The sequence below is a fragment of the Culex pipiens genome, chromosome 3, assembly GCF_016801865.2.
Source record: "Culex pipiens pallens isolate TS chromosome 3, TS_CPP_V2, whole genome shotgun sequence".
Lineage (NCBI taxonomy): Eukaryota > Metazoa > Arthropoda > Insecta > Diptera > Culicidae > Culex > Culex pipiens.
Window position 1 is genome coordinate 15036120 of NC_068939.1, and position 13018 is coordinate 15049137.

General features: G+C 39.5%; 1 protein-coding gene across 1 annotated transcript; it reads left to right on the forward strand.

Annotated features, from left to right (window-relative positions):
* The first annotated feature begins 2988 nt into the window (after positions 1 to 2988).
* Positions 2989 to 5114, forward strand: LOC120424186 (protein ST7 homolog). The gene is made up of 4 exons (XM_039588243.2): positions 2989 to 3190; positions 3264 to 3371; positions 3437 to 3682; positions 3741 to 5114. The coding sequence occupies exons 1-4, from the start codon at positions 3160 to 3162 to the stop codon at positions 4871 to 4873; spliced, it is 1518 nt and encodes a 505-aa protein (XP_039444177.1). The 5' UTR covers positions 2989 to 3159; the 3' UTR covers positions 4874 to 5114.
* The last annotated feature ends 7904 nt before the right edge of the window (positions 5115 to 13018 follow it).

Genomic DNA, 13018 nt, shown 5'->3' on the forward strand with positions numbered 1-13018 from the left:
GTCAACCAACAAAGTGTTCCCGCCGGGGCCGGTCCCTGTGCAGCTCGCGCTCATTTCTCGTCCCGAGTCCTACCAGCCGGCTATCTCAAACAGGGTCGCCCTGGGATGGGTCGGGACACAACAAAAAGAGCTATCCAAAAGGTTTAAATTTTTGCCACCAGGCGGCTACCGCCAAATCAAAAGTTACACATTGGATGCGTTTTTGGCCAAAAACGCATCCAATGTGTAACTTTTGATTAAGCGGTAGCCGCCTGGTGGCAAAAATCGGAAGCTCATGAATAGCGGGAATACTGTGCTGCCACCTGTTGGAGAATGGACCATTTTTTTTTTGCTTTTATTTTCATTTAGATGATTTAAATTAGACTAGATTTTTGTATTTTATTCAAACAAAGAATTAAATGTAATTTTAAATTTATAATACATAACAGTTTGTCACTGATATCGTCGCTGTGCTTGGTGTTTGTTGACGAAAAGGAAGACTCGCGCTCGTGGTTAACCTCCCGTTTGTTGGTCAGTTGGACACTTTCTTCCAGGCAAAGTTGCGATCCGGGCGTGAGCCGTGGGCCGGGTGTGACGTAACTCTGAACCCGTCTTTAGCAAAGAAAGCAGCTTGCTGCTAGACACGATTTGAAGAATATTGTGCATCGCCTACAGGCTTATCTTGCGGATCGGCTTCGACGAGTACGTGCAGCAGCACAGGATTGTGCACCTCAACGCCGCGTTCCAAGTCACGAACCTGAAACGGAACCAACGTCAGCAAGTTCACAAAATATTGTTTATTGAAATCTAACCAGCGGTCCCTTCAACTCGCCGCCAAAGTTGCACGAGTTGTGCATGTCCAAGTCACGTACTACCATCGGGAAATTCTTGGCGAGTTCACGCGTCGGAACCAGCACCAGCAGCAGACTTTCCCCAAACCAATTTGAGCAGCACTAACCATGTCCATCCAATTAGTTGACCCTTAGCGTGATTGGCAGCGAGCGGGGAAACCCAGCTTGATGATGTCGTTGGTAGCCGCACGGCAGCTCTGGAATGAAAGTAAAAACTTACTTAGAATCTCCCATCAATATGAAATAAATTCAAACCTACCTTCATCGCCCACTTTCCATGCTCTGAATCTTCTGGTACTTCCGTCGATTCGGATGCGTTAACCTTTCTTTCTTCGGTTCCGCTTCTCGCCACGCCTCGCCCTCCGACTCCGGGACGCCAAGCTGCCGTTATCGAAGAGGCCTCGTCCCCGATGCATCGTCATCGATTCATACGCTGAGACCACAAGTCCTCTGACTTATTCGGGATTAGCGCTTGCCCCCATCGTTCCAGCAGCTGCTACACTTTTTCTTCTTCCGCTACTCGAACCGCTTCTTCCACTCGTCCAGCTGTTCGTTATGACAGCCCAGGCTGTCCACGTAATGCTGGCAGTTCTCTCTTCATTTCGACTCTACGATGATGCCGCGAGGCGGCGGACGCCACATCCCGATGTTGATCAGGTTAGTCCAAACCTTCATCCAGGTCGCGACCTTGACTTACAGATCCAGTAAGTAAGGAGCTCGGTGCCGGTGGTGGAACTGCACGTTCACGATCCTTCCCAGCACTCTTCAACCGGTCCTGTTCGCGCCGTCTCTCTCGACACCGGGTCAACGCTTCCTCCCGTCCACGAAGATCGTCCAGCCGAAGATCCGGAGAACGCTCCGTTCTTCAAACAACGGTGGCCGGAGCATTACGACAGCGAGCAACCGGTTCCGGCGATTTTATCTTGAGCAATTCTCGACCTCGGGAAGATCCCCGTGGTGACATCGCGACTTCGGCGAGCGATTCTTCCGCGACGAAATCTTCTCCTTAATCGCCAACTCGCGCTTTCCATTCCTTCTAGCGAACCCGCTCCCGCATCAACCACAGCTGCTAGCATGTCCTTCTCCACCGCGACCACCTACTTCACGGTGCCATCTTTCCCCCCAGGCGACACATCCCGCACATTCCCCAGGTGGCTCGTCTCCCGCGGACTGGACCTGCTCACCCGGATCTACGTTACGTGCCCCTCGCAACCTTTTTCGTCACGATCCGCTTCATTCCATCCGCCGACGCCTTCTTCACATGCTTCTTTATCAGCTTGACCTTTCTTCGCCACCTGCGTCATCCGAGCTGGAACTCGAACTCGGACCGTGTCGCCTTTTTTTCGTCGCCGCCGCGCCTCTTCTGGAGCTATCCGAGTTGGACGAAGAGCGACGGTGCGAAATGGGCAGTTTGCGCACGGGAACGATTTGCTGGAAATAAGTAAAATAAAAATTAAGGTTTCTACAAGGGTTTCTATTTCATTCCATTTTTGTCCAAAACAAACTTACCTTCTTTACCAGCGTCAGCACAGGATGGTTCTTCGTGTCAGTGGCCACAAGTCGTATTTTCAGTCCGGAAGACAAATTTTATCGAGCCTCCATTTTCTGTGGAAAAGGAAAAAAAAATGACCTCGGAAAACGCACTTTTTGTCCATTAATACCGGCTCCCCGATAGAACAAACGGCACCGCCGTAAGCTCTAAACTTCCGCAAAGGAACTTACCACATTTGTGTGCCAGTTTTACACGAAATAATTGAAATAAAATCACAAATATTCCGCTAGCAAACAAACCGCATGTTTTTTTTTCGCTCATGTTTGTTTCTAAGTCCCAGACTAGTGGCGACACCCAACGGCAACTTTGATGAATCAGGCAAGAGGACAGTTTACACATTGGATGGATTTTCGAGCAAAAACCAGCGCAATGTGTAGAATCGACACATCGATTTCAAAACAACACGGAGTACACATCCAATGTGTCGGATCGACACATTTTGGTCGTAATTTTTATCTTCAGTGTAGAACTTTAGGTTCTAATTGCCCTTTCCAAATGTTTCTCCAGAAGGTGCACTCTCACACCAACGCAAACCCAAAACAACGCTCACCTATTTCCCTTTCACCACCTTGCCCCTTTCGATCGCGAGCAGTCGCAGCTGTCACTTTTGTAAACCAACAAAAAAAGAAAGAGAAAAGAGTGTTCTTCGCCAACTTTTTTCGTGTCGTTCGTGTGTTGTGCTTGTGAATTTTTTCTTCGCCAAACTCTATTTTCTACGCCACCGTTCCGGTTGGTTGTCCGTGGCCGGCCACTTCCGGGGATCGCCAAACAGCCAGGATGTGGGACTCGTCGGTTTTTCTCAGCACTTGTGAGTATTTTTTTGAGTTCTTCTCGCTGCGGTTCCTAATCTGGAAGGTTTTTTTTGCTTGCTTGATTTTCAGTGACTCCGAAATTTTACGTCGCCCTAACCGGAACGTCCAGCTTGATTTCCGGGTTGATTCTTATCTTTGAGTGGTGGTACTTCCGCAAGTATGGAACGTCTTTTATCGGTGAGTTTGAGTTGAAATTGGTTGGATTATTGGGACGGATAGATTTGTTTCCCCTTCCTCCGCAGAGCAAGTCTCCATCAACCACATTAGTCCGTGGATCGGCGGTGGGGAGGCTGGGACCGGAGCGGAGAGCGCCACGGCCACGCCGACCACTCAGAGCATGCCGGAGTGTAAGGTTTGGCGAAATCCTTTGAATCTACTTCGTGGTGCCGAGTACCAGCGTTTTTACTGGGCAACGCAGAAAGAACCGCTCACGTTTTACGATATGAATCTTTCGGCACAGGATCATCAGACGTTCTTTACGTGCGAGGGTGAGTTACAATGGTCTATTTGAGAGAAGAAGTCTGAAACGTAAAATTCTTTTTTCAGGTGACGCCGGCAAGGCCGAGTACGAGATTATGCAGACGGCGTGGCGCGAGCGGAATCCGGTTGTTCGCATCAAGGCGGCCAACAACGCGTTGGAGATCAACAAGGACTGCGCGCCGGCCTATATCTTGCTGGCCGAGGAGGAATCCACCACCATTTTGGAGGCGGAGCGAATTCTGCGGACCGCGCTGAAGGTCGCGGAGGGAAATTACAAAAAGTCCCAGGCGGTTCAGCACCAGGGCGCCGTCATGGAGGGTGTGTTCAGGCGGGACACCAATGTGTTGATTTACATTAAACGCCGGTTGGCCATGTGCGCCCGCAAGTTGGGCAAGCTCAAGGAAGCGGTCAAGATGTTTCGTGATTTAACGAAGGAGATTCCACCGATTATGAACGTGTTGAACATTCACGAGAATCTGCTCGAGGCGCTGCTGGAGATGCAAGCGTACGCCGACTGCCAAGCTGTGCTGGCCAAGTACGACGACATTTCACTGCCCAAATCGGCCACCATCTGTTACACCGCGGCCCTACTAAAAGCTCGTGTCGTGGCGGAGAAATTCTCCCCGGACGTGGCCTCCAAGCGAGGTCTCACGCCGGCCGAAATGAGTGCCGTCGAGGCGATTCACCGGGCGGTCGAATTTAACCCTCACGTGCCCAAATATCTGCTCGAGATGAAGCAACTCATCCTTCCCCCGGAGCACATCCTCAAACGCGGAGACTCGGAAGCGCTGGCCTACGCCTTCTTCCACCTCCAGCACTGGAAGAACGTCGAGGGTGCGCTCAACCTTCTGCACTGTACCTGGGAGGGCACCTTCCGGATGCTGCCCTACCCCCTCGAGCGTGGCCATCTCTTCTACCCGTACCCAACTTGCACCGAGTGCGCCGACCGGGAACTGCTCCCCTCCTTCCACGAGGTGTCCGTCTACCCGAAAAAAGAACTGCCCTTTTTCATCCTCTTCACGGCCGGACTCTGCTCCATAACCGCCCTGCTGGCCCTCCTCACCCACCAATATCCGGAATCGATGGGCATCTTCGCCAGCCACCTGCTCCAGTGGTTCACGCTGCCCTTTAACTTTGTCAAGGAACGCATCGAAACCATCTGGCCGTGCAATCTGCTGCAGCATCTCTCTCGTATTTAAAACGCGCGCGCTCTCTCTCACTTAATCACTAAATAACAACAAGAAAAAGCAGTTAAATTATGCCATTTTTTAAAACAACCGCGTAAGCAGCAACCTTTTTCAAAAACATGCGACAAACTCTGTAATTTTAAAACCCATTTTTGGCTTGGTGCGTGTTCGCATCTCTGCGAGAATTTACGGCTAGAGATGGAACTGCGGCATGAGACAGTACTACAAAAATAACTAAAAATTATAAAATACACACTCTATATATTGTATGGTAGAAATTGAAGAAAACCCGCACACACACACACAAAACCCCCTCCACAATCACACAAATTGTGTAGAAATTATGATAAAGTGTATCTTTATGTGTATTTGTGACAAAATAATGTTTTTTTTTCGTGGAAAAATAATGAAGCAAGCAAAAAAGCACAAACTGGTAAAACTTATTGCATCCGAACTTTCTTTTCAAGGTATTCATGAAACAGATCCGAATCCTAAGGGTTTAAAAAAATCTCCGCTTTTGAGCAGTTCTCTCAGATTTCGGTCATTCGATTTTTTCGTTGTATTTTTTAATCCGGCTGAAACTTTTTTGGTGCCTTCGGTGTATGCCCAAAGAAGCCATTTTGCATCATTAGTTTGTCCATATAATTTTCCATACAAATTTGGCAGCTGTCCATACAAAAACGATGTATGAAAATTCAAAAATCTGTATCTTTTGAAGGAATTTTTCGATCGATTTGGTGTCTTCGGCAAAGTTGCAGGTTTGGATAAGGACTACACTGAAAAAAATGATACACGGTAATAGAAATTGTGATTTTTAATTTAACTTTTTGTCACTAAAACTTGATTTGCAAAAAAACACTTTTTTTTTATTTTTTTATATGTTTTAGGGGACATAAATTGCCAACTTTTCAGAAATGTCCAGGTTGTGCAAAAAACCTTTGACCGAGTTATGAATTATTGAATTAATAGAATTTTTTTCAAAAAATCGAAATATTGGTCACAAAAATTTTTCAACTTCATTTTTCGATGTAAAATCAAATTTGCAATCAAAAAGTAATCCAGTGAAATTTTGATAAAGTGCACCGTTTTCAAGTTAAAGCAATTTTTAAGCAAAATTTTTAGAAATAGAAGCAATTTTTCATTTTTTAAATTAGTGCACATGATTGCCCACTTTTGAAAAAAAAAAATTTTTTTGAAAGCTGAGAAAATTCTCTATATGTTGCTTTTTTGAACTTTGTTGATACGACCCTTAGTTGCTGAGATATTGCCATGCAAAGGTTTAAAACAGGAAAATTGATGTTTTCTAAGTTTCACCCAAACAACCCACCATTTTCTAATGTCGATATCTCAGCAACTGATGGTCCGATTTTCAATGTTAAAATATGAAACATTCGTGAAATTTTCCGATCCTTTCGAAAACAATATTTTCATTATTTATAAATCAAGATTAACATTTAAAAAGGGCCAAACATTCAATATTAAGCCCTTTTGAAATGTTAGTCTTGATTTAAAATTTTCGAAAAGATCAGTTTAATTTTTAACATTGAACATCCGGACCATTAGTTTCTTTAAGCCGCTGTAGCCCAATCTTCAATGTCACTTTTATACAATTTTATAGCAAATTTTCTGAACTTTTCAAAAAAAATATTTCGAGGATGGTCATTGGACGCTGAAAACAAACATTCGGTGGCTACACCTTGGAAACGAGGTCCTTTATCAAAAAATCTGTAAAGTACTTTTCGGTTGCAAATTCAATATTTCATAAAAAAAAGGTTAAAAAAATTTATGTATGAAATTTCGATTTTTTTAAAAATCCCTATGTTTGTGTTTTGTCTCCTGAAACATATCAAATCAAATAAAAAAAAAAATACGAATTATTGGGAAAATAAGTTAATAAAACATCGGCATTTTTTTCTGTGTAACTTTGCCGATTGATCAGAAAATTCCTTCAAATGTTACAGATTTTCGAATATGTACTAACCCAGGGGCTCGTGCATAAACCACGTAGCCTTTAAAATAAAAAATTTTCAACCCCTGCCTGCATGGCTTTTTCTCCATACAACATTTTTGATATTTAGTTTATATACAGAGAAAAAAATGCTTTAGGTGACAAAGAGATTTGTAATCCAAGATGGCGATGAAATTTGTTGCGTTCATTTTTACCCAACAAATCCAGCCAAATATGATGTCTTCGGAAAAGTTGTTTCGAATTTCATGAAGATCCGACATCCGTTAAGACCAGTCAATTATTGGGGCCTCGAAAAAACATTAGCTGAAACAGAGGCGACGCGTGGCCAAAATGTTAACCTGTTCAAAAAATCTTTTCAGTAATTTTTAAGCTTTTTATCTTAATTTTATTTAAAAAATAACTTTTATACATAATAAACAGAAATTAGATAATGTTATCAATATTGTTGTGAGAATTGTTGATCACTTGATTTTTGTTTAAATAGTAACTTTTTCAAATTACAGCAATGATCATTCTTTAAGAAGTGTTAAATTGAAATGCTTTTTACATTGTAGTTTTCTATAATTAGCTTGTTTTGTAAATAAAAATACTAAATCAAAACAAACTTGAGGCGTAATCCAACCACAAGTTTTTCCCTGAAGTTTTCTTTAGAATTACTTCTCTTATGTTCCATTGGATTAGATTAGAGCAAAAACTATTCATTATTCTCACTAACCAAACAATCCGGATACTTGCGATTCTAATCCTGAAATCGCGTGCTCTAGTTTTCTGACCAAAACAATTGGGCCATTAAAAATTGTATTTCACGTTTCTCTTCAAAATTTCCCCAAAAAACTAGAGGGTAAAACTTAATAGCAATGAAAATTAAATTTTTCATTTAACAAAAATTCATGCAATCGATTGGACATTGTTTGACGTTTATTTTTGCATTGATTATCAATTTTAAGCATATACTAACAAATTTTGAATTGATAGCCACAAAAATAAAAAATAGCCATTGTTAAGTATAACAAATCTGAGATTTTTTTTGTTATTTGACTGCATCTCATATCTCTATATAAATCCACAAAATAAAAAAAAAATAAAAAAATCACTTTATAAAAAATTTCCAAAAGAATTTTTAACGATTAATACTCAAGAATTCAACTAATTAGCATTTGTTCATAAAAGCAATTCTAATCAAGTAGATATTGTTACCACAGCTTATTTAAGTTTTATTTTGATTTTTGTTTTTGTACAAACAACATTTAAAGGAAATTATTATATGTTTGGTAGGTTACAGATTTTGTTCTATTTGCTTCCAAATTATTTTGCAAATCGGTCGATGAACTTCCTTGCTCACTTTTAGCTGAGCTATTTATTCAGCAATTCCCCACGAAAACAGCATGATTCGAAAAAAAGTTCTCCGATCGAACTCAAAATTTTTCTGGGGGATCCTTGGTCGAAATAATTAGACCCGTATTTTTTTGTTTGGCCATTAGGGTGACCTACGCCGTGTTAGGGTGGTTCGAAAAATGGCAATTTTCGTCGATTTTCGCAAAAACCACTTTTTTCAAAAAATCACATCTCCGCGCCATTTCATCCGATTTTAGCTGTCCTAGACGCAAAAGAAAGGTTTTAGTTTGGCTATTTGGGAAAAATAGTAAGAAGTTTCAAAAATCTAGCATAACATTTGAAAAGGTCGTATGAAAACTTAAAATGCTGTTTTGAATGTCTCGGGACCAAAGAGCCCATGTCTGAAAATATTTTTATCGGATTCCTCGGAAAATTTCACATAACATATCAAAAAATGGTGAAGTTATGTTCTCGATACTCTGAGATACGATGTTTTGAAAATAAAATCTGGGTTTTTCGACGCGCCACGCGCAAAAATTGGAAAATGACGAAAACGGGAAAAAATCGACTTTTTTCACTAAAACTGCGATAACTTTAAAATTTCAGCGATGACCTATACATGTTAGGGTACCAAATTTTTTGTAATTAAAAGACGCAACTTTTGGTACTATAACATCTATAGGTCTTAAAGTTTTCTATCTAGAAAAGGCTAGAGGGACTAGTATTTGACACAGAAACAACATTTCATAAATAAATTCACTTAAATCGATCAGATTTTGTACTTTTACTAGGGGTACGGACAATTGGGTCCTAAAATGAAGCTTAGATTGCTGATATTATTGTTTACCACGATAAAGCTTATTTTTCTGAGTACAATGACCCTTTGTACGACCACAAAGAGTTTAAAATGGATTTTTAAATCAATTTTGAAAAATTAACCTCGCGGTCCTTCTTGACAGAAAAGCTCCTACTTGACAGCTCGTTCCAAGGGGACCATAGTTGATCCATCGAAAAAATGTTGTCTTGTCAAAACAAAAATTTGCATTAAAATGAAAAAAAGTGATCAGAAATGGTTTTTAATCGTGTTTTTTACCGTTGTACATAAAAATTGACATAGGGCTTTAGTACCCAATTATTTGACCTCTTTTTTTTACTTTTTTCAGTAAACTATTTTTGTATTTTTTAAGAAAAAGTTTTTTGCAAATCCAATGACAGTGTCTTAAAGAGGACATTCTGCCGCGTCAATTGATGTATAAAACATGGCACTTTAGTCGAATTTTATGTACTTTTATATCACAAACATTTTCCGTACGGGGGTGGGGGGGGGGGGGGGGGGGTACGGACAAATATTTGACTCACTGTACGTATCATAGAGCGTCAATGAAAATTCTCCCAAGCAGCCGCCAACCTGTCCGGATTTTTCCATGCACGAGTTTCCATACAACGCCCTGCTCACGCTTAAGGAGGACGATTACAAAAACAAATGTTAATGAAAAAAAAAAACATTTTTGATTAAGAATAATAAGTATTCTGGGAAAACTGTTTTGCAAAATCTTGCTACCTTGTTATTCTTGTTTGTTTTTTCCGGGACCTTTGCAAACAAGGCGATGCTGAAAATGCAAAAGGACATGTCCAGTATGAAAAGAGAACTTTTCCTAATGAGGTGTATATTTTTTGGCGCAAAATTTATCCAAAAACGCATTGCAAAACGTGCAATAAAGACTGCGCATTGGAACAATGTCCACAATGAAAAGCGCTACGTCTGCTCGGAGCCAAATTGCGACAAAAATTATTCGGTTGCGGAAGGCTCATGACGTTGACCGAGGGTGAAAGGTGGTTGAGCACGTTCAACAGCTGCGTATACTGTTTTCATGTTTATTGTATGTTATTCCTAGTTATAAGTCTTCTGAGATTAAGAACGCACATATTGAGGTTTTGCAGCGCGACTGCGTTTCAAACGTAGGTGGCGCCAAAATGAGGTTACTTGCCTAAAGTCGTATGCCTACTGATGTTACTTCAGCAGGGAAACGTTAGCAAGGAAAATTTTAGTTCTCGTATTGGCCACCAGATGGCGTCATTGAAATCCACCTTTCCTGCCCACTTCATAGGGAGCGTTCTTTTATTACGTAACGCAATAGGGGGGAGGGGGGGGGGTCGGAGGCCGTGTTACGCTCCATACAAAATTTTTAAAATTTGTATGGAAATTTTGTTACGAGGGGGGGGGAGGGGGTCTAAAAGTCCGATTTTTCGCGTTACGTAATAAAAGAACGCTCCCATATCGTCAGCAGGGAAAAAAATTGTGAAGACAGCAGGGAAAGTGAAATTTCCATTTAAAAAAAAATCGTTTCGTAAATAGTAGTAATTTTTTAAATTAACTATTAATGTGTTTAAATGTGACTTTTTTGTTTGCTTGTGGTGTTTTAATTAATATTTATGATTGTAAAATCTGAGATACCATTGCATCCAATTTGTTTCATCCATCTTTCAACAGAATTTGGAATGCTGGGATTCCTATGATCCTATATATCTAGATAGTAAAAGAGAGCACACGGGCATCGAGATGCTTTTATTGTGGCGCGGTCTAAATCTGCGATGAATATTTTCCCTGCTAACGTAACAGTTACTGAGCAAGAAAAAAAAAACATTTTATTTGCCGAAATAACAATGTCACAGCAATTGTCTGATTGGCTAATTCTTAGATATTTGGAGTTCCTTGAAAATATTTCTTTACCATTAATAGCGATGGTATTAGAACGTTTTTTCAGAGCAATTTTACAAAAGCTACGGAATATTTGGCTAAAACTGTTAGCGACATCCATCTGAATTATTTTAAAATAAATGATTTTTTTCGAAAGTCAAATTTGTGTCTCATAATCGATTCTTTTAACTGAAATCACGGACAAAACCACCCTGCTTACGCGTTACAGAATTATTTTTTTTTCAAACTAAAGTCTCAAACAAATCAAAAATATTTTCCCTTCTAACGTAACAGTTTACTGGGCCAAGTGTTACTTCAGCAGGGAAAGCGTAGGCCACGCCCCCACAACGTTGTTAGCAGTGAAAAAAAAGTGAAGTCAGCAGGGAAAAAATCTGCCATTTTTTTATTATGTTTTCAGAACATATTGGAGCATGATAAATTTTTGTGGCTTTCATGTTTTTTGCAACAAGATATCCTACAAACTAATATATTCTTGAAATTAATTTAAAAAACAGAAAAAAAGTTTTTCCTGGTTCATGAGAGGCACAGCCTTCAAGAGTATCAAGCCGATATTTGCAATGCGGATTCAGTGGCAATGTTATTACTTAACTAATGTTAACATGATTCAATGATTCATGTTAATGTTAAACTACCATAGGTCGACTTCCCTAAGGTCGGGAAAAAATATCAACTGAAAGCTACGTTTTCCCTGCTGAAGTAACACTTAACTCAGTAAACTGTTACGTTAGCAGGGAAAATATTTTTGATTTGTCTGGGACTTTACTTAAAAATAGATTTTGGGACATCTGAAAAAAATAAAAATTTCGAAAAAAATAGAAATTTAATTGCTTTAAAATAACGTTCTAATACCAAGCGGTTAATGGTGAAGAAATATGAGCAAGGACATCCAAATCTTTAAGAGTTATGTGATGTGATATTGTTATTTTAAACATAATATTTATTTGAGTTAACATTACAATCGTATTTTTATGAAAAGGAATAAAATGTACTAGTCTTAAATTAAATAGATACCTACTCATTATCTACATGAACATCATTTACATGCTACCTTTGCTTGTATAAAAAAAAAACAAAAAGCTTGGTAACTGTGATTTTAGCAAGGAAAATGCTCATCACAATAATAAGCCACGCCCCAATGATAGGATTCGCTGCTGAACACTTGAAGATCAGGAATGATTTAAAAATATTTACACCAACATATTTGAGTACCTTTTTATAAAAGTTTGAAAAAAAAAAAAAAAAAATTTTTTTGCTTTAAAATAATGAACATCAACTTTTGGGCGCGCAAAAATTTGTGACCTTTTTCTTTAAAAAACATGTTTTGGAACACGAAAAAATGAGTTTCCCCGTATATATCAATGAAATAAACAGTTATATAGTTGATAACAGATGTGTTAACGTATATTCAACAATTTGTATTGATTTTTGACAGACTTTCTTGCCAAATAGTCCAAATTACTATCTTTTTCTAAATCTACAGTTTTCTTATAGAAAAATGAAACAAATATTGGAAAGTTATACACCAAATTGTTGGAAATAATTTTTCTCATCCGAATCTGGCATAAGTTTTATAAAAATGTTGATTAGGAAGGAAAAAACACATTTTTTCTAAAAATCATAGGTTTACGCTATTTGTTCATAGGTGGCGACACGCGTCTTTTAGCTTTGCTGCAAATTCTCTATTCCAAGAGAGAAAATAAAGACTGTAGAGAATAGGATCAATTTTGTTTCTAACATTTTATTCACTATCGTTATGATATCGGACTTAGTATCGGACTCTTAGTCCGATACTACGTCCGTGATTGAGATATTATGCTAGTACATATTGAGGAAGCGAGACAGCGGGAAACTGAGGCGTTTTAATTTGTCGAATTTTTATTATGTTTAGAGAGATAATAATATATACTAACAGACTGGCAGAAAGAGAAATGTTTGCAGTCAATATATTTGTTTTCGATAAAAACGACTTATAATTTGTGCGATTTCGCGCCGGTCAAAATTTAAAAAATGAATTGATCAACAATAAAATACAATTGGTTTCCCGGTAAGTTGCCTCGGGGTTACTCGTATTTGGACCAGAAGTAATTAGATAAATAAATCGGGAATTTCTCAAATATTCACAAGACCAATAGAA